Consider the following 20792-nt stretch of genomic DNA (forward strand, 5'->3'; position numbering starts at 1 on the left):
AGGAAAAGAAAAAAGAATTGGGAGGGTCACTGGAAGCTACTGAAGGATGCACTGGAAGAAATGGTGAACGGGAGAAAAGTTCGAGGCAGAAGGAGATACTATATGGATCTCATACGGAGACTAAGAGGAAGGCAGAACGTATGAAAGATCGGAGAATGGCGATTTTGCATTGGGCAGAAAACTACGAATGTATGAATCTTGCAAAATCTGTAGTTTTGTAATGGAAATGGGAATAAATTCGCAATTTATCTTTTTAATTGGCTAGTTTCCTAGGTATTTTATGACCCTGAACAGGTTGTTCGGCCCTGAATTTCAACTCGGGACCTACCGAATGCAAATCTAGTGTTTTGCTACTGAATCACATTGTCCGGTGTTAGGTTTTTTTTTTTTTTTTTTTTTTTTTTTTTTTTTTTTTTTTTTTTTTTACCTTGGGGATTTAGTGAAGTGAATTTTTTATGGCAGGCAGAGTAACTATCTCATGCCCCCATGTTTTAGATTGCTACCAGTGCACTTCATTAGAACCAGGTACCCAGCTTCGAAGCCGTTAGCCCTGTGAACTTACAATATATTTATGTTCCCCTATTATCATAATTCAGGGTTGGTATCTAAGAAATTAGCAAGTTCTTTGTGATAGTAGAAGAGAAAGAGTGGGGGAAGGGAAGTGGTCCGTGGCCCATTTCTTTTAGGGCTCATCCCGACATTTGTCTTATTGCTCAAGGGAAACCACGGAAAAACCTAGAGCAGGATGAGATGTCGTGCTGACGACAAGCCAATTGGCTATAGTGTGGTCGGAATATGTTCGGGTGGGAGGTTTTGATTTAATCATTATTCAAAATACACATACATTAAAGGTCCATAAAAAGTGTTAACAATTAGAACAATGCATCTATGCTGCCAATAACGTGATGACCCTTAAAAACAGAGAAATAACATTATTAGTGCATTAATAGCCTTGTCTGTGTGTAGAGTCAAGTGGTTATTTAGTGTTCAAGTTGGTATTCGTCTTGTACGTTGTCGTTCCAAGCTAGAGGGTGGAGTACGCTCTTAGGTCTTTTATGTTTGTCTAATGCAAGGTTGTAATTTCCTAGTGAAGAAATTAGTGGGTTTGTGCTGCTGTACGACTTGGTGTACGTGCAGAAGGCTTGATTTGAAATAAATTCTTGAATTGTCGTAATTTCTAGTTCTTCATGAATCAATCTAACAGGAGTTACTCTAGGAAGTCCTGTGATGAATCTTAAAATTTTGTTTTGGAAAACTTGTAATTTTTTACGGACTGTAATAGGTGCATGTCCCCAAGCAGGACAAGCATATAGTATTACTGACCTAATTAATGTTTTATACAAAGTTAATGCTGTGTGTATGTTTAGATGTCTGCTTTTATTTAATATTGGATAAAGCTCCACCATTCTAGCATTGGCAAGTCTGAGTTTTTGTAGTACGTGTTCGGAGAAAGTGAGCCGTCTGTCCAGTGTTACTCCGAGATATTTTACTGAAGTTTTCCACTCGATTTGTGATCCATTTATGGCTAATTTTGTGTGATTTATGCCCGGTCTATTGAATTTATTTCTCCTGCTAAATAATATGGCTTGTGTTTTTGATATATTTAATTTAATTCTCCATCTGAGGAGCCATGGTTCAATGTCACGTAGGTGACCTTGTAGCCTATTAATGGCAACATTTGGCTTCCATGATGCAGTGAGAAATGCCGAATCATCCGCGTATAGCGCTAGAATGCTATTGTTGAAATTTTGATGAAAAGGTAGGGCATTCGGTGTTAGGCCTACTGGCCTTGTAGGGCGTCCTCAAACGCCTGGAATGTTAGGCAATGCCTTTTACATATTTCTACGATTGACTGCATAAACAGTCGGGTGGTATTTAGTAGTATTTACTATATTTATTTAACCTGATAGAGATAATGCCATCATGTCTTCTCTTCCCCTCTACCAGGTGATTACAACTACAATATTATGAATACAATTAAAATTATAATTACAATTAATATTAAATTTACAACTACATTACAACAATTACAATAAAAATCAAAGTACGAAAAGATTTTCTTATTAATAAAGGCTAGACAATTGATTGTAGATATTAAGAACAAAGAAAGAATTTTTTTACTGAAGTACAAATTAAACCTAGACTAATTAATTATATAGCGATGAAATTACTGGAGATTGTAATATTTTATGCTAGAATAAGAACGACTCTCAATTACCGACCAAGAGCCTAATAAGTCTGTGTTTGAATTGAATTTTATTTCGACAGTCCCTGATGCTAGAAGGTAGCGAATTCCAGAGTCTTGGCAGGGCTATTGTGAAGGAGGATGCGTATGAGGAGGTACGCTGGGATGGTATTTTTAGTATTGTTTCATGGCGAGAACGTGTGTTCAGATTATGATGGGAACAAAAGTAAGTGAAGCGAGACGACAGGTACAAAGGAATATAAGAGTTCAAGATTTCGAAAAGAAGGAGAAGTGAATGTAAATGTCTTCTTTTATCTAGTTTAAGCCAACCTATTGCTTTCAGAAATAGTGTAATATGATATTTGCGAACATTGCTTACAAAACGTACACACAAATTATGAACACGTTGAAATTTCTTTTTCTTGTCAGTCAGTAAAATGTCAGTAGTCCGTGTTTATGTTTATCTTTAGTTGAAATGGAGCATTTTACAAATGTAGAACTTACAGATATATATTATGTTTTTCAGGAAACTCGTGATAACTGTAGAGAAGCTAAACGACTTTATAACGTGTCATAAAAACAGCTGATAGCACCTGTACGGGAACTCTTAAAACTTCATCCTTAGCATCTACAAGAGGTCCAGGCATTCAGCATTTCCGACTATTATCCCGAATTAAATTTCCAGAATAGCACATTTTGTAAATAAAATTCCGAATCCAATATCAAGATTTTGTAAGGGAATCAGCAAGTAGACCCACTCCTCACCGATTGCGTGTTCCGAGTCGGATATTGTAGATGTTTCTTTACATAATTGTGCTGCTGATCTTTCTCTTCCTTAAATTGTATTGTGTACGGGTCAAGCCTTCATGTTAGGTTGCCCTCTGCACACCAACAGCATCTAAACTCCTACTGGGTGTTCATTTCAAAGTGTGTCATGACGTCACTGTTGTTGGGTCACCGATTTGAAGCGAGTTTCAGCTTACATGTTAGAGAAGTTGCCTATTATTTAAGGCGTTCTTCAATCTGAACTTGAGAACGTGTACGGTATAACTTGAACGTCGTAGCAACAGATGGCGGTCTGTACGGTCTGTGTGCTACCATAACTTGTGTTTCGAACTGTGTTTTGCGCCGGCAAGTCGTACGCAGGGTATTTGTTATCATCGGTTGCGTACGGTAACATTCCACAACACAAATCAAATGCTCCGTGTCCATGTTGACCGTCGAAGTTAATGTCAACAAATACGTAAGTAATCGTCTTAACCCTCTCCCCATATCCCGACAGTACGTATTTCCAAACAGTTCACATTCCTGCCCCTACCGGCGTTACCGTACGTATCGGTACGTATACTCTTCAGAATGAACGCCGTACTTGCTAGGCAACTTCTCTGCCTCATAGGTTATACACCTCTGCGGAAGTGTAGGAAGATTGAATTCTCTAGGCTCATCGGCTAGCCACATGACAGCATACAGCGAGCCATGAGACACTTTGAACTGAACACCCAGTATATGTATCAGCAATTGAAGGGGTTAGTGGAATAAGGGGGTATCCCACATTTTGGTAAAAAATGAACTAAATCCATATTATGAAAGCTGAGTTCATTTACTGTTAGTTTAATGTACTATTTAAGTAAGGGATAGCCCCATTTTAAAATAAATATGAACATATGAAAGGGCTTTGCAAGTTGTATCAGAATTCTGAATGGAATAAGGAGGTATCCCACAGTTCTTTGAAACCTTGGTTCTGAATGGCAAGCTGTTTACCTAACTGACCAATGGGAGAACTGCTTTAATACAATAAGTTTCCAAGCAGCATGGCGGATGTTGACCGTACTAATGTTTTTGTAAGTGACGAAATAGTGAAAATAAGACAAATAATAGCAAAAAGAGGAAAAGAAATCCATAAAATGGAAAGACAACAGCAGAAAGAAGGCACGAAACAGTGGACAAGAATATATTACACGCACAGACAAAGTAATGTCTGCTAAAGTGTTCACTACATACAACAAGGAAAGAAAAGCCACCAAATACAGGGTGCTAAAAAGTATCTAATATTTTAGGAGGTGATAGTATGCATCAAACTAAGAAAATAATGTCTAAACATGGGTCCTACAACACACACTTTCTGAGATCTGAACACTTGTTCATAAGAGGTGCTCAATGTGACGTCCATTCATGGCAATGCATTTCTCTGTCCTACAATACAGCAGACTACCAGATAATCATACCATAGTTGACACCTTTGGCACAGAATAATGATATGTCGCAAGGAATACTGAAAACAAAAGTCTGGTTGCGGATATGAACGGAGTTAAGCAGAGATGCTGTTGTGCATTTTTGTAATCAGCATGTGTGGGCTGATGAAAATCCCCATGCAGTTGAAGAAACGACGCATCAGCACAGATTCTCAATCAACGTATGGGCAGGCGTTCTTGGTGAAAGATTAAGAGGGCCATACGTGCTACCACAGAGACTTTTAAGACTTTCTTATTAACGTATTGCCAGCCTTGCTGGAGAATATGTCATGTCAGCAGGACTATAGATGTGGTTCATACACGATGGCGCATTTTCTCCACAATGTGCGTGAACACCTGAGGTTGACATTTCAGGTCCACTGCAATGGTCGGGGAAGCCCCACACCTTGGCCTGCTCGTTCCCCAAACCTAAATCCCCTAGACTTTTGGTTATGGGGACACAGATGTGGTTCACACATGATGGCGCACCAGCACATTTTCTCCGCAATGTGCGTGAACACCTGATGTTGATATTTCAGGACCACTGCAATGGTCGGGGAAGCCCCACACCTTGGCCTGCTCGTTCCCCAAACCTAAATCCCCTAGACTTTTGGTTATGGGGACACAGATGTGGTTCACACATGATGGCGCACCAGCACATTTTCTTCGCAATTTGTGTGAACACCTGACGTTGACATTTCAGGACCACTGCAATGGTCGGGGAAGCCCCACACCTTGGCCTGCTCGTTCCCCAAACCTAAATCCCCTAGACTTTTGGTTATGGGGACACAGATGTGGTTCACACATGATGGCGCACCAGCACATTTTCTCCGCAATGTGCGTGAACACCTGATGTTGACATTTCAGGACCACTGCAATGGTCGGGGAAGCCCCACACCTTGGCCTGCTCGTTCCCCAAACCTAAATCCCCTAGACTTTTGGTTATGGGGACACAGATGTGGTTCACACATGATGGCGCACCAGCACATTTTCTCCGCAATGTGCGTGAACACCTGATGTTGATATTTCAGGACCACTGCAATGGTCGGGGAAGCCCCACACCTTGGCCTGCTCGTTCCCCAAACCTAAATCCCCTAGACTTTTGGTTATGGGGACACAGATGTGGTTCACACATGATGGCGCACCAGCACATTTTCTTCGCAATTTGTGTGAACACCTGACGTTGACATTTCAGGACCACTGCAATGGTCGGGGAAGCCCCACACCTTGGCCTGCTCGTTCCCCAAACCTAAATCCCCTAGACTTTTGGTTATGGGGACACAGATGTGGTTCACACATGATGGCGCACCAGCACATTTTCTCCGCAATGTGCGTGAACACCTGATGTTGATATTTCAGGACCACTGCAATGGTCGGGGAAGCCCCACACCTTGGCCTGCTCGTTCCCCAAACCTAAATCCCCTAGACTTTTGGTTATGGGGACACAGATGTGGTTCACACATGATGGCGCACCAGCACATTTTCTCCGCAATGTGCGTGAACACCTGATGTTGATATTTCAGGACCACTGCAATGGTCGGGGAAGCCCCACACCTTGGCCTGCTCGTTCCCCAAACCTAAATCCCCTAGACTTCTGGTTATGGGGACACAGATGTGGTTCACACATGATGGCGCACCAGCACATTTTCTTCGCAATTTGTGTGAACACCTGACGTTGACATTTCAGGACCACTGCAATGGTCGGGAAGCCCCACACCTTGCCTGCTCGTTCCCCAAACCTAAATCCCCTAGACTTTTGGTTATGGGTACATAGATGTGGTTCATACATGATGGCGCACCAGCACATTTTCTCCGCAATGTGCGTGAACACCTGACGTTGACATTTCAGGACCACTGCAATGGTCGGGGAAGCCCCACACCTTGGCCTGCTCGTTCCCCAAACCTAAATCCCCTAGACTTTTGGTTATGGGTACACAGATGTGGTTCATACACGATGGCGCACCAGCACATTTTCTTCGCAATGTGTGTGAACACCTGACATTGACATTTCAGGACCACTGCAATGGTCGGCGAAGCCCCACACTTTGGCCTGCTCGTTCCCCAAACCTAAATCCCCTAGACTTTTGGTTATGGGGACACATGAAGGAACCAGATCAATTTCAAGAGTGCGTCATTCCTTACGCCAAAGGGCAAATGAATGCATTTCCATGAATGGATATCAGATTAAGCACCTCCTATGAAGAAGTGTTCAGATCTCTGAAAGTAGGCTATGTGTTGTAGGACCCATATTTATTAGACATTATTTACTTCTTTTGATGCATACTAGCGTCTCCTAAAATATTGGATATTTTTAACACTCTGTATAGCAGACACAGTTATGGAACCAAAGCACCCCAATGGAATGCCCATCAAAGCTGCTTAGCGTCCTGACATATCGTCCATATTAAAGTTCATACCTCCAATTCATCACAACTTTTATTTAAATTTGAAATCAGATAATGGATGTGAAGTAGAGAACAATGATCATAACCCATTATCTCCTGGTCTAGTTGCCTCATAAGTGGTGCCTTGTTGGTATCACTTATGAGGTTCAGACCTGTCTTCAGACAGTTGACTCAACAAACAAACAAATGAATCTTATTTAAGTGTCTTTTGATTAATGTCTTTCAAAGTTTGTTTCTTTGTTTGTTGTAAAAAATAGTATATCATAAGTGAAATTTTCCTATAATAATAATAATAATAATAATAATAATAATAATAATAATAATAATAATAATAATAATAATAATAATAATAATAATAATAATAATAATAAAGATATTATGCTCTACATTTGCAGAAAGTTAGTGCAATACCTATCTAACACATTACCCAAAATACTTTGTGATTCTTATTATTTTCCTTAAGTTACAGAGAATCTAACAAAATGCTAAATATCTCAAAAACATACTTTTGAGGGATACCCCCTTCTTCCACTAAGCCCTTCAATTTTTGGAACATCTTTTAGAGAAATTGCCTCTTAACGCTTGATGTGTATGAATACATAAATCATTATAATTCTGACAGATACGAAGAGCAGTGCCTGTTCTTGGCCACCACATTCTCCTTACCCATTGACTTATTTCTCATAGGTCATATAAGATATAGGGTCATTTAGGGACATCTCGACACGCTAAGGAAAAGTGTTAATTTTAAGACCAATTTATGCAAATTTTATTCTAATCTTTTCCCCTAATATGTATGGACATGAATAATTTCGAGGGAAAAATTGTTCCAGAGCCGGGTATCGAACCCGGGACCTTTGGTTTAACGTACCAACGCTCTACCACTGAGCTACTCGGGAACTCTAACCGACACCGATCCAATTTTTCCCTCTATATCCACAGATCTCAAAGTGGGCTGACAACCGTCAAGCAACCAACTTCGAGTTGGTTAGATGCTTCGAAATTATTCAAATCAACTTTACAGAGAGTTATACCTGAAATCTTGATTTGCATAATATACGTCACTGTTCGTTAATAGAAAACCACAATTTTAGTCACACGGATTTAGTGTGCACTCGAAGTTGGTTGCTTGACGGTTGTCAGCCCACTTTGAGGTCTGTGGATATAGAGGGAAAAATTGGATCGGTGTCGGTTAGAGTTCCCGAGTAGCTCAGTGGTAGAGCGTTGGTACGTTAAACCAAAGGTCCCGGGTTCGATACCCGGCTCCGGAACAATTTTTCCCTCGAAATTATTCAAATCAACTTTACAGGGAGTTATACCTGAAATCTTGATTTGCATGTATGGACATGTTTTTCGTACATTTCATATATCTGGTGCCAACGTGATCACTTTGTATCACTGTTTTTAAAAAAATACAAATTGATGCAGACTTCTCCCATAATGGGGGAGATTTCGACACATTACTACAAACATATGAAACACTTTAAGACCCAACATTCATAATAGAAATTTTGCTTCTCAAATATTTATAAACATTTTATAATATTCCTACTCGTGTTGGTCAAGTGTGAATTTTTCATCGTTGTCATTTTCCACAAGTGCCTCTTGAATCCATTTTTGGTATTCTCCACCACACTGAATACAAAGTGCTCTAGTATTGTCATCGCAGTCATACGCACTACACGCGGCACAAAAGGTTTCCTTTTTTTATTGTCCAGGTTGTTTGATGTACTAGCTCCCTCCCCCTACAAGCCGAGCATTAGACAGCTTCCTTCTGTGGGAAAGCCTAACTTCTTTTTGTTGTTTACTCCCCTTCAGCCGTTTCCTATAGTTTTCAGACGTTATTGGTCTGCGTCTTGCAGTTTTCTTTTGCCACCAGATGGAAGTGTTACCAGCTGAACTTGCGGCAGTTCTTCAAATGAAGTCTCAGTAGATGAGGAATTGGAAAGCCTAATGTTCTTGTGCAGATGGTGTCTGTGGTGTCTTTGGGGAAGTTGTAATGCATTCTTCAACGCGAATTTTACATCAATTTTCGGCTAGAACCAGATCGTACTCAAACATGTATCCTGCAGTACGTCAGAATGTCAATTCCCTTACGTCGTTAATTGTTAATCCATAAAGCATTTAGAATCTAGGCGAAGGATATGCCGAACTAATTGAACTTCCTTGTTTGCATCAAGAATTATCCCTTTTTCATTGTGTCCGATATCATTGAAAATTAGCCACCGGCGTGGCTCAGTCGATTAAAGAGTTTGCCTGCCGGTCTGAAGTTGCGTTCGGACGCGGATACGATTCCCGCTTGGGCTGATTACCTGGTTGGGTTTTTCCGAGGTTTCCCCCAACCGTAATGTGAATGCAAGGTAATCTATGGCGAATCCTCGACCTCATCTCGCCAAATATCATCTCGCTATCACCAATCTCATCGATGCTAAATAACCTAGTAGTTGATACAGCGTCATTAAGTAACCAACTAAAATAAAAATAAATCATTGAAAATTAAAATACAGGCCTAAAGTTTAATTAAGATAGGTTCAATGGAAGATGAATAGTTTCATACATCCAGGCAGACACACCGAGAGAAAAACAGATAGATGGATAAAGTGGCACTAAAAACTCTATGAATAATTGCGAACTCTCTTTAGAGACAGCCTCCCAGAAGGACCACAAGCGAAATCTGGGAGAATTTTATACATGTCGAGATTTCCCCAAAACATAGTGTCGAAATCTCCCCAAGAAACATCTTCATTCAAAAGATAACAGTACACTCGGAAAAAAAAGATAATTTTGTGTGATGGTAATCAAACCTGTAAAATGTAAGAGTATATAAGTACAATAATTTGTGCATCTCTAATATCACGCACATCCAGTCAAATACAGTAAACTAAAGGTGGTATATTATACTTCATGACCAAAAAGAAAAATGTAACTCACATTCATTGATTATTGCCTTCTGTGAACGTAAAACACAAGTTGAAGTGACGCGTCACTTACACAGAAATTAAATCACAGTGAACACAGATCTCATGTAGTTCGACATTTTTCACTACAAACAGTGCTCGCAATGCCTACTTTTCTTAAAAGTGTCGACATCTCCCAAAATGACTATGTGGTTTATGAAATGCAAGTGGATAATACACAGATAATTTTAGCAAGAATTCTAGATTAGTGTAATGTAATCCAGAGGAATCCAGCCATTTCTGAAATAATTTTATTCGATTGTCGATAGTGCGAAAATGTAATATGTGCTGTGATATGCTACGAATTGATTGGTATTATTATTTGTGAGACCGTCTATCACTTTATCAGCGTTTGTGTGCAGGTGTCCGCGGCTTCGACGTACAGTACCAAAGAGGTACGTGCTTTAAGCAGGGAGCAGAGACAATGCCTGTTCGAGGACGAGCAGACGCTGGGCTACGACACCGGCGAGTCCGGGGACTATTCGTACAGCAACTGTCTCATCCAGTGCCGCATGAAGCACATGGCCGACCTATGCAGATGTGTGCCGTACTTCTTTCCTACAGGTAAGGACTACACCGAGTAACACGCAGGTCATAGGTATATTAGATTTTTAATTTCTGAAATAATTATCCCTAGAAGTATGTAGACAATTTCAAAACGTCTTTATTAATATAAATAGGCCTAGATATTTTAAATATTCTCTGAAACATTTCATTCATCATAGTGTTCTGTCCAAGCGCAGATCTTTCACTGCAAACCCAATATTCTCCAGTATTTCCTGTTTTCTGCCTTCCTCTTAGTTTCCGCATACGATCCATATATCTCAGGGGCGTATTTTGCGGACTACCGGGGCTACCGGCGGTAGCCCAAGGAAATTACAAAAGAAAAAGTTTATAATATGACATAATGTAATAATTTCGTATTATTAGTTTTACCATAGTAATTAAAATTAAAGTAATTGTTAGATTTATATGCGCTCTCTGCTCTCGAAAAGAAACAAGTTGTCAAGGCGGCGTCGCTGGAGAAACCGCTTGCTACGTGAGGTAGCCTGTGACCGTTTCGCTCACGCTGTCCTTCGCACAACTGCCCGTCCCCCCCCCCCCGCTCCCTCCTGTTTCCATCGTGCACTGTAGGCGGGCGAGTTGCCGCTCTCATGATCGGTTTCTTCGCAGGCGCGAAGCAGCAATACGCTTAGTACGCTAGCAATTGAATGTGATTGTGTTCTTGCAGTGCATTATTTTAAATCTGTGATTTGTTCGAGTGTCTAAGAGTTATATTAATTGTGAATTATTAAGTTTTTAATTTCCCAATTAAGTGATATTGTGAAAAATATGGCAGAACAAGTTTCCGGAGAGGTTTGTGTTGAAAATGACTGTGTAATAGAAGGTTTATTAAAAGTGCCTTTTAACCGTCGTACATAACAACGAGAAAGTTGAAATTGTGAAAATGGAAAGACCAACTCCTGAGTTAAATTTGTCCATGGACGTAAAAGAAAAACAGCGAGAGTACACACGCCATTTCACTTCAACATCATATGGTAAGTGGAATTGGTTGTGTGGTACTTCTAAACTGTCTAAACTATTTTGCTGGCCATGTTTGTTATTTAGCCGCGAAACTAATGTGTGATCAAAAGAGGGGTTTTCTAATATGAACTCCCTTCGAACGGCAGTCCTAGAATACGACAAATCAAAAGCTCATATTTGTAGTAGCATGAACTTTGCAAACTTTGGGAAGACAAGAATTGATTTACAGCTAGATAAGCGAAAAGCTCTACACATCAACCAACACAATGCTCTTGTGAAAAAACAATCGGGAGATTTTACTGCATCTTATTAACGCAGTCTGCTTTCTAGGAAAACAAGAATTGGCTTTTCGGGGTCATAACGAGAGTGTGGAATCAGACAATATAGGAAATTATATTGAATATTTAAGTTCCTTAAGTGAATTTGACCATTTACTGGCCAATCATCTTGAGAGTTCAACAGTATTTCGTGGTACTTCTCTCGCAATTCAGAATGACTTAATATTTGCTATAAGTGGGGTTATGATAAAGAACATAAAACCTTTTGTGGCCATTGTTGTTAATGAAACAAGTTACTGCTCTAATCAGAGTCAATTGTCCACTGTTTTAAGATACGTCGACAGTACTGCCAATGTTCAAGAACGGTTTATAGGATTCACAAATGTCAGTTCGGACAAAACTGCTGCTGCTGCTTTGTTTCAGCATGTGGAAGGTGTTATAGCAGAATACAATGTCGGCAATAAGTTAATTGCACAGACATACGATGGTGCTTCAGTTATGGCGGGAAATATTAATGGCTTAAAAACAAAAGTTCAAGAAAATATCCTCAAGCACTATTTGTCCATTGTTACAGCCATGTTCTCAATTTAGTTTTGCAACAAACTACTTCATCCATTCCAGAATGCCGCATTTTTTTCAAAACACTGTCGGGTTTAGCTGCATTTTTCTCATCATCTCCTAAAACATCAGAAAAACTCAAGGAATTTATGAACAAGAAACTCCCAAAAGTAGCACCAACTAGATTGAATTTTACATCTCGGCTTGTAAATACAGTAAAGGAATACAGAGAAAAACGGACTGCTTTCTTTAAAAATATCATTTGTAATGACTCTGAAGAAAACTGGGATGATGCTGTAAATGTGCAGGCTCAAGGATATTTGAATTTTTTCACACAGTTTCAGAATATATTTCTTCTTGAAGTCTATGCTAGAGTGTTCACACATACAGATGTGCTCTGCAATATTCTTCAGACAAAAAGTCTAGACATAGCATACTACTTGCAAGAGGTATCAAAGTTAAAAAAAAAATACTATATCCGAGTTCAGACGTAGTGGGTTTCCGTCCATATGGAGTAATATGGAAAATGAAAATTCTTCAGCCAATACAATGGAACCACCATTAAAGCGAAGAAAAGGAGATGATGAATTGAAATACAGGCAGCTGTACTATAGCATACTAGATCGTATGCACATGGAAATTACTGACAGATTTTCTGATTATGGAAAGCTTCAGTTCACACATCTTCTAGAATCTCAAAAATGTTCTGCTTATAGAGAAAACTTCCCGAATGAGGCACTAACCAAATTATTTCAGTCCTATAACAGTCACTTTGATCAAGTACGTTTGAAAAATGAATTAAGTGTAATATATTCAGCAGAAGTCTTTGATTTTTCGAACAAACCTATCCATGAAATATTATCTGCCATATATGAAAACCAGCTGAACCAAGTTATTCCTGAAGTCCTTAAATTGGCAACATTAATTGTGACAATACCAGCTACGTCAGCATCGGTAGAAAGAACATTTTCTGCGTTGAAGAGAATAAAATCCTACTGTAGATCAACTCATACACAAGAACGTTTATCCGGCTTGGTACTAATATCCATTGAAAAGTCATTTCTACAGAAACTTTGCAAGTGGCCCAACTGTAATTTCAAGGACGAAGTCATCAACGTATTTTCGTCCCAATCAAGACGTCTGGAATTCACATATATATGTAAGGAATTTTATTATAGGGATTTTAAAATATATTTTGTGTAATAATAGGGTCAGTGGTAGCCCAAACCCTTTAACCAGTATACGCCACTGATATATCTTAATGTCGTCTATCACTAATATCTTCTTCTGTCCCGAACTTTTCTCCCATTCACCATTCCTTTCAGTGAATCCTTCAGTAGGCAATTTCTTCTCAGCCAGTAACCCAACCAATTCCTTTTTCTCTTCCTGATCAGTTTCAGCAACTTTCTTTCTTCACCCACTCTTTCCAACACAGCTTCATTTCTTATTTTGTCTCTCCATTTCACATACTCCATTCTTCTCCATAACCACATTTCAAACGCTTCTAGTCGCTTCTCTTCATTTCGTCGTAATGTCCATGTTTCTGCCCCATGCAATGTCACACTTCATACAAAGCACTTCACTAGTCTCGTCTTCAGTTATTTTTCCAGAGGCAGCAGCTCATGTTACTGCTTATAGTACACCCAAACTATTTGAAGCTGTCCACTTGCTCTAGTGCCGCATTTAGAATTCGCACGTTTACCTACTTTATTTTTCTTCCGACAGCTATAGTTTTCGTGTTTTTTTAATGGTTTATTTAACGACGCTCGCAACTGCCGAGATTATATCAGCGTCGCCGGTGTGCCGGAATTTTGTCCCGCAGGAGTTCTTTTATATGCCAGTAAATCTACTGACATAAGCTTGTTGCATTTAAGCACACTTAAATGCCATCGACCTGGGCCGGGATCGAACCCGCAACCTCGAGCGCAGAAGTTTTCGTCTTGTTTGCATTGATCTTCATCACATACTGCTCACAGGTGTAATCTAGCTCCAGTAGCACGACCCTTAGTATCTCTCTTTTGCTAACAATGCCATATCATCAGCAAATCTTATGCACTTTATTCTTCTTCCTCCTATTATCACACCTCCCATATTGTGAAAACAGTTCTTCACTAAATCTTCCAAGTACCTATATGTTAAACAGAGTAAAGGTAAGATAAAGGGAATCCTTGTCGTACTCCTCTCCCTATTTCTCAGGAACAATGCATATACTTTTAAATTATCCCCAAAACTACGTGAAAACTGTATTAAATTTAGTAGATATATCAAATGATCTTTATTTTATCCTTCGTCGTCGTCGCCGCCGCAACCACCACCATGGTAGGTACGAGACTCGTATCTCTTTCAGTCTTCAAGGAAACCGATACGACCATCATTCTCAGCCTTCCGAAGTTCTTTCTTCCAGGAGGCCTACAGCTAATATTGTTATTTTTATTACACGGTCCTCCTCCAATCTACAAATGAGGCTCTTCTTTCCAGAACTTTCCTTATCCACTATAAGTAATTATTCAGGAAAAGCGAAAAACACATAATTCCTATAATCTTGAGTCAAAGTTCCTGAATATTTTACTAACAGTTCAAACCAAGATCAAGAAGACTACCAAGCAGGGAAATATATTCGCAGCTACCCTCCATATCTGGAGGCCGTCTCCTCTATCCGCAACCTGAGGACGCGCCATGCCGTGGTGACAGAGACCCACAATACATGGTTGAAGACTCTTAACTTGTTTGAAAAATAATTCCTCATCTGCTGGATTGCTTCCTTGTCTCCTCCTTCTGATTAATTTTCCAGGAATCTGGATCGCTTTTTCGTGCATCGAATTGCTGTAACTTTAGCAGCAGGAGTAATATTCTCTGTCATCTTCTAAATATTAATAATAAACATTAAGTAACTGATTCAGTTACCTATTCACATCACACAAAAAGGCTTTCGAATAAGATAATGACTGTGATACACAGTAGACACAGACAGACTCAAACCGCAAGAAAAATGTGACGTCTTATCATATTCAGAAAAGCCTCTCATAATTATTGGTTGATTGTACAGTATTAGTAATGACAAGCAACGATGGATAAGGCAAGTTACGGAATAACAGTATAAGTTTCGTTACAGATTTATATGCGAAAAGGGAAGATTTAAGATAGATAGAATTATTACACGCCTAACAAAGAAAGCCACGGTACCACTAACTTATTTAAAAAAAGGGATAAGACAAGTCTTGGAAAAAAACCGCCTCAAATGTGGTCTTCTTATTGTTGATTCTATCTTATTACTGTTTCATTTGGACTTTCAATCCCCATCTCTTGTCTGATAGGCTACCATAATTCCTTTCTATCTACGAGTCTATATCTCGCCAGAAGTCGTAAGCACTTACTTTTTTAGAAACTTTCATTATTTATTCAGTCGGAACCCATATAGTAGTGTAGGGATCTCCATTACTTCATACAATTTTAGCAGCGTTGCCGTTTTACAATTTTTAAAAGTTATTTTATTGTGACGTGTTTTGTTTGTAATATATTAAATTTATTTTGTTTATATCTATTATCAATATATGGCACAGTATATGTAAGATAATTGAAATCACTTTGATGTTGGATATGTTTGTCGTTTAAAACAATTTTTACTCTTAAAAGGTTTGATCTCCTAAAAGTCATTAACTTAGTTTTCTTCACATGAAATTTGAAGGACATAATTAATTTGACTTAGTTTTCTTCACATGAAATTTGAAGGACATAATTAATTTATTTGTAATTTTTTTAAATTCCTATACAGCCTGTTACAAATTGTCTTTGGAACCAGAATTAAAATCTGGTCATCAGCAAACAGCAATGAGCGAATATTATCTTTTTACTTTAAAATGAATTGTTCATAGTTTTGTTGCTATCTTACAGCATCATTGATGAGTATATTTAAAAAAGGAAGGTGATAATGGGCACCTCTGTCGTACTTTTAAGTTAGTATCTACTAAATTACCGTTTCCTACTGATTCTAGAAACTTCTAGGTCAGATATCTTTGAACGCCAGTGTACAGAATATAATCGCTGCAAACTTATTTTTTATATTTCTGGAGCTTAGCCTGAAATCACTGATGGAAAAAAAAAATATGTCTAAGAGAAAAACTGCTCTGAAAGTACGTAATTTATAACATCACGATTTGCATTGTTTCAGGAAATGACACGAGTCTGTGCGGTCTGACGGAAGTGGCATGTCTTGCTGACCATAGACGTGAGTACACACTATAACCCGCCCTCTTAATGCTATATTTTATCAAGTGAGCGCCGTAGAAATATACACTAGTGCTAACTTCCTTCCATCAGTTCAGAAGTCTTGCAAACCTGTGTCTTCTACCTCGGACAACTTACCCGCCTCCAGTCTACTTCTCTAGACTCGATCTCACGAATAGAGGTGATATCAGCTATAAGCTCCGTTCAACAACCTTCTCTTGTCTTTAGAAGGCCTGACCCGGGACGGATCCTTGTATTTAGGCTCATACTTGTCAATTTTGCGTCCTATTATACGACTGTCCAAGTCCGACAGGCGCACAGTGTGCAATATTCCCAATCTAGCTGGACAAAATTAATTTCTCACTTTTCTTTGGTCAGATTTCGATGAAACTTTATATTCAAGTTTATATCAACCATAGAAAGATGTGTTTCAATTTTGATTTAAATCGGGTAATTAAATCAACCGTTTCACATAAGGGTGGGAACGATATATTTGTTTTTAATGAACATATTACACTGAAAATAAGTTCTTGGTATGAAATATTTGTCCAATGTAGAATTTAATGTTTAATGGGAAAATGATATTTATAAATTCCCTTAAATAAGAGTGAAAATATTATTTTCTTTTCCACAGGACACATTGTAGGCCTAATTAAAATTAATATGTGTATTAAATATTGAAATATTTGAAGTGTTGTAACAGGACAGAATATATTTTGAAACACTTCAGTTAAAGAAATAATTGATTTTAATTAATTAATTTATTTTGACCCAATGCCAGGAACATTAATATTTGAATTAAATATTTAACTGAAAGTTAATTTACATATTATAACATTATCCTCAGTTTCATAATTTCTTGTATTGAATTGTCTAAGTTTTACTTCACTCAAAGTGATATGGCAAAATAAATAACACACTTTATAACACAAATGTGCGAAATGATTTCAATTTACAACAATTTCTTTAAACAAAAGATTTGTTTTAAATCGGTCATATTATTTTATGCCATAATGAAGAGTGTATATACAACTGAGACAATAGATCTGCTGTTATTTGTCTAGAATAAAAATTATAACACTAATAAACTTATAGGCTAATTTAGAGAAGTGCTTTATTCACTATCCGTTTCACTGGAAATATCGCCAGATGCTTCTGACATTGCCGAGCTGCTTACTGGTGGACTGGGCAGTAGCAGATTAATCACTTGTGGTGATAAGTCCCACTTTTCTTCACGGGCAGTTTTCTTAATGAAGAAATGAGGGGATCAGATGACACCAGCAACATTGATAAAAGATCTTGATTTGTAGATATTCTTGACTTCTTTCTGGTATATACTTCCCAAAACATTCTCAAATCTTTGTTCCTTGCTTCTTATGCCTCTTCAGAAAGTTGTCCAATGGGTAATATGCAAGATTTTATTATTTCTGTACTGTGAAGTAAAATTTTGTGAACTGTTACCGGCATGAAATACCAGGGATATAATTCCATATAGAGTGTTTTTGTTTTTGCTATGTATAATCTGAATGCTTCTAAATTTATATCGCAACCACTTGCTATTGTTTCCAAAATCACACAGAATCGTCGTAATATCACTACTTTGTTTTGAATTTCTGAAGAATCTTCTTGCAGTATTACCATCATTACTGGTGCCACTACCTGGTTGAGGTTTGTCAACTATGGGACCCATATCAGTTCTGAATTTTTCTTGTAATACTTTTTTCCTTTCGGTACATATAGATTTGTCCACCGTTTGTTGAGGTTGGATAAAAATGTGTCCAATGTATTTTTAATCTGAACTTCAATGTCATGTGAACAATTTTGTAGGCCTAAAACACTCACACAGTGATTAAATATTTCCTCATTTCGTGATTCCTTACTACTTACCCAAACATGGAATAGTTGCCGCCGCGTTACCGTGTGCGCCGCCACTGAAAACAATTAATTGCTGATAAATGCGCAAGAACGCACAAACTTTGAAACAAGGATTCAACACTCGAAATGTTGTTTTATTAAATGCTAAAAGAATTGTCGTAACCGGACGTGACCGGAGATACTAAAACTCAAATTATATTTGGAAAAAATTTTTTTTTCAAGTGTAATATTTAAACCCTATTGTAAGAAGAATAATAATTTACAAACTAAAAATTGAAGTATCATTAATAAGAACATACCTGTCTCAACAGATTCCATGTCTCAGAATACAAATAATAACTATCAGCTGGCACTTTTTCGCCCACACAGTAAGCTACTTTGCCTACGACTGGACCGGAGCGAGAAATGCAAGGAAGAACTCAGTGTTCCCACCCTTCTAAAAATAGCCTGCTCCTGATAAAACAGTAAAAGCTCTCCGTCACAACATTCTCCAAACATTAAAGAACATGAATTCATATTCACTTATGCCAAACTAAACGAGTCGAAATTTGATTTTTGTCCACCTAGACTGGGAAAATTGCACACTGTGAGGCGGTCCTGATGGCATTCATATACTGACAGGTAGTACTGACTGAGTCCGATACTGACAGGTGGGCTATACTGTAGGGCTGGGCTCGGGCTGAGTTAATTCTTCACCTTGCATCATAATCATGCAGACCTGATTACATAGAGTACAAAATAATAAACATAAACATGTTCGACTGATGTTAAATTGGAAATAAACTTAAAATACACTTGATTCAGTCGTTCGGTTATTGAGGAAAATAACCGGTTATCAGGTTAAACCGGCAAGAAAAAATAATCGGTAATCAACCGATTAACCGTATGAAAATAACCGGTTATTTTTGTCCATCCCTAGTCCACACCTATGGAGTAACGGTTAGCGCTTATTGATCACTTTGTCAGCATGACGCAAAACAACCGCTTCAAACAAGGGACACAATAACCGCCTTCTATTTGAGGAAAATTGATCTACATTTCTCTGCCGTAAACAGAACCTGGGTCAGCTGAATTTGTAGATTGTAACACTACCGCTAGCATAAGCGGAGAGAGAACCGTTTCCTTTGGGGGGGGGGGGGAAGCAAAACCATGGAATCCCCATATAACGAAGTTAGGGGGGACATCATTTACCTCCTCACCCCGTGTTATATCTTGACCGTGGTGCAGTATATCGGAATATGTTTACTTAAAAACTTGAAGGTATTTTCGAGGGCATGTTTCTTACAGTGTTACAGCCACATCCGCGATGTTTCGGACAGAGTTATATAGGACTTAAACTGTAGGTCTATACAAATTATAATAGGGCATAACTTAAAACAATCTCCCTCTTTTTCTCTCTCGTACAGAAACATATACATACATCAATAGAACTATGTAACAATGCTAACAGAATTTTCCTAATCTGGAATGCGTGTGCGAACTCTGTGATCAGCTCTGTGAAAGATATCACATAATAAAATGCAAGAACAGAATCAAGTCAATTAGCGAATATAACAAAGAATAATAACAAATCAACTCTTGCACACTTGTGCGCATTTCTTCTTATTAACGCTAACAGAAACTTTTTATATGAAGTTTACCTTCCTGAAGATATCATATGAAATATAAACTCTAATTATTTTATTTAATCTCGTCTTTAAATTCACACATTATACCGGGATCATTTTTCCTTCTTCTTTTTTTTTTTTTTTTTTTTGGATTATTGTGCAGTATATTATACATATTTCTCCAAATTGCGGCCTGAACACCTGCAGACTTCTAACACATGAGTACAGGCTGTTACAAAAGAAACATTACACTGCTTCTATACCTCAAATGAGGTATATAGAAATTCTTATATAATCAGAAATTAAAAATAAACAGGCCTATTATAATCCAGACACACGATCTGAAGACATTAATTCATCAAATTAAGCACAGAAACTTAATCCTAAACAAAAGCAAAAAGATCTTTTGAATTCAATATTTTCTAACGTTAACAGAAAAAAAAAAAAAAAAAAGAGTTCAGACAAGTTTGGGAGGCAGTGCCCCCCATAACTCCGCCTATGACCGCTAGAGACAGCGAAGAAAAGTGTGTCCACTAGCTGTTTAAAATGTAATTGGTTCATGATGTTTAAAATCAGTGAACACAGATCACTATTCACTCTGTTTAGATAAGTATGCCTATTAGTTTTAATTAGGTATACTAAGAATAATTTTCTAAGTTTCTGCAATCTTTCAACAATGTTGGACACATACGATAAATAAATTTATGGATCACGACCATCTGACGATGGAAACCATTATCGGTACACATTGTGGACCATTCATATCCGTGAAAATGTTTGCTCAGGTGTGTTCAACAATCTCCACTCTCCCACCTTCGTTCCTGGCCTGGATGATAACGAGAACGCCATGGTGTGCGACTGCCACCCCACATGCTCTGACGTCACATATTCCACCGAGATCTCGGAGTCTCCGTTCTTCAAGAGCGAGTATGACGTCACCAATTTTTT

General features: G+C 38.3%; 1 protein-coding gene across 1 annotated transcript in view; it reads left to right on the plus strand.

Annotated features, from left to right (window-relative positions):
• The window catches only part of LOC138701561 (sodium channel protein Nach-like), a 33513-nt gene that overhangs the window by 1304 nt on the left and 11417 nt on the right, over positions 1 to 20792 (plus strand). Inside the window, exons 3-5 of the mRNA XM_069828580.1 lie at positions 10141 to 10342; positions 16307 to 16363; positions 20630 to 20792. Coding sequence (XP_069684681.1) covers positions 10141 to 10342; positions 16307 to 16363; positions 20630 to 20792 — 422 coding nt within the window. The remainder of the gene's footprint in view (positions 1 to 10140; positions 10343 to 16306; positions 16364 to 20629) is intronic.

This window comes from Periplaneta americana, chromosome 6 (assembly GCF_040183065.1).
Source record: "Periplaneta americana isolate PAMFEO1 chromosome 6, P.americana_PAMFEO1_priV1, whole genome shotgun sequence".
In the NCBI taxonomy this organism is placed as follows: Eukaryota; Metazoa; Arthropoda; class Insecta; order Blattodea; family Blattidae; genus Periplaneta; species Periplaneta americana.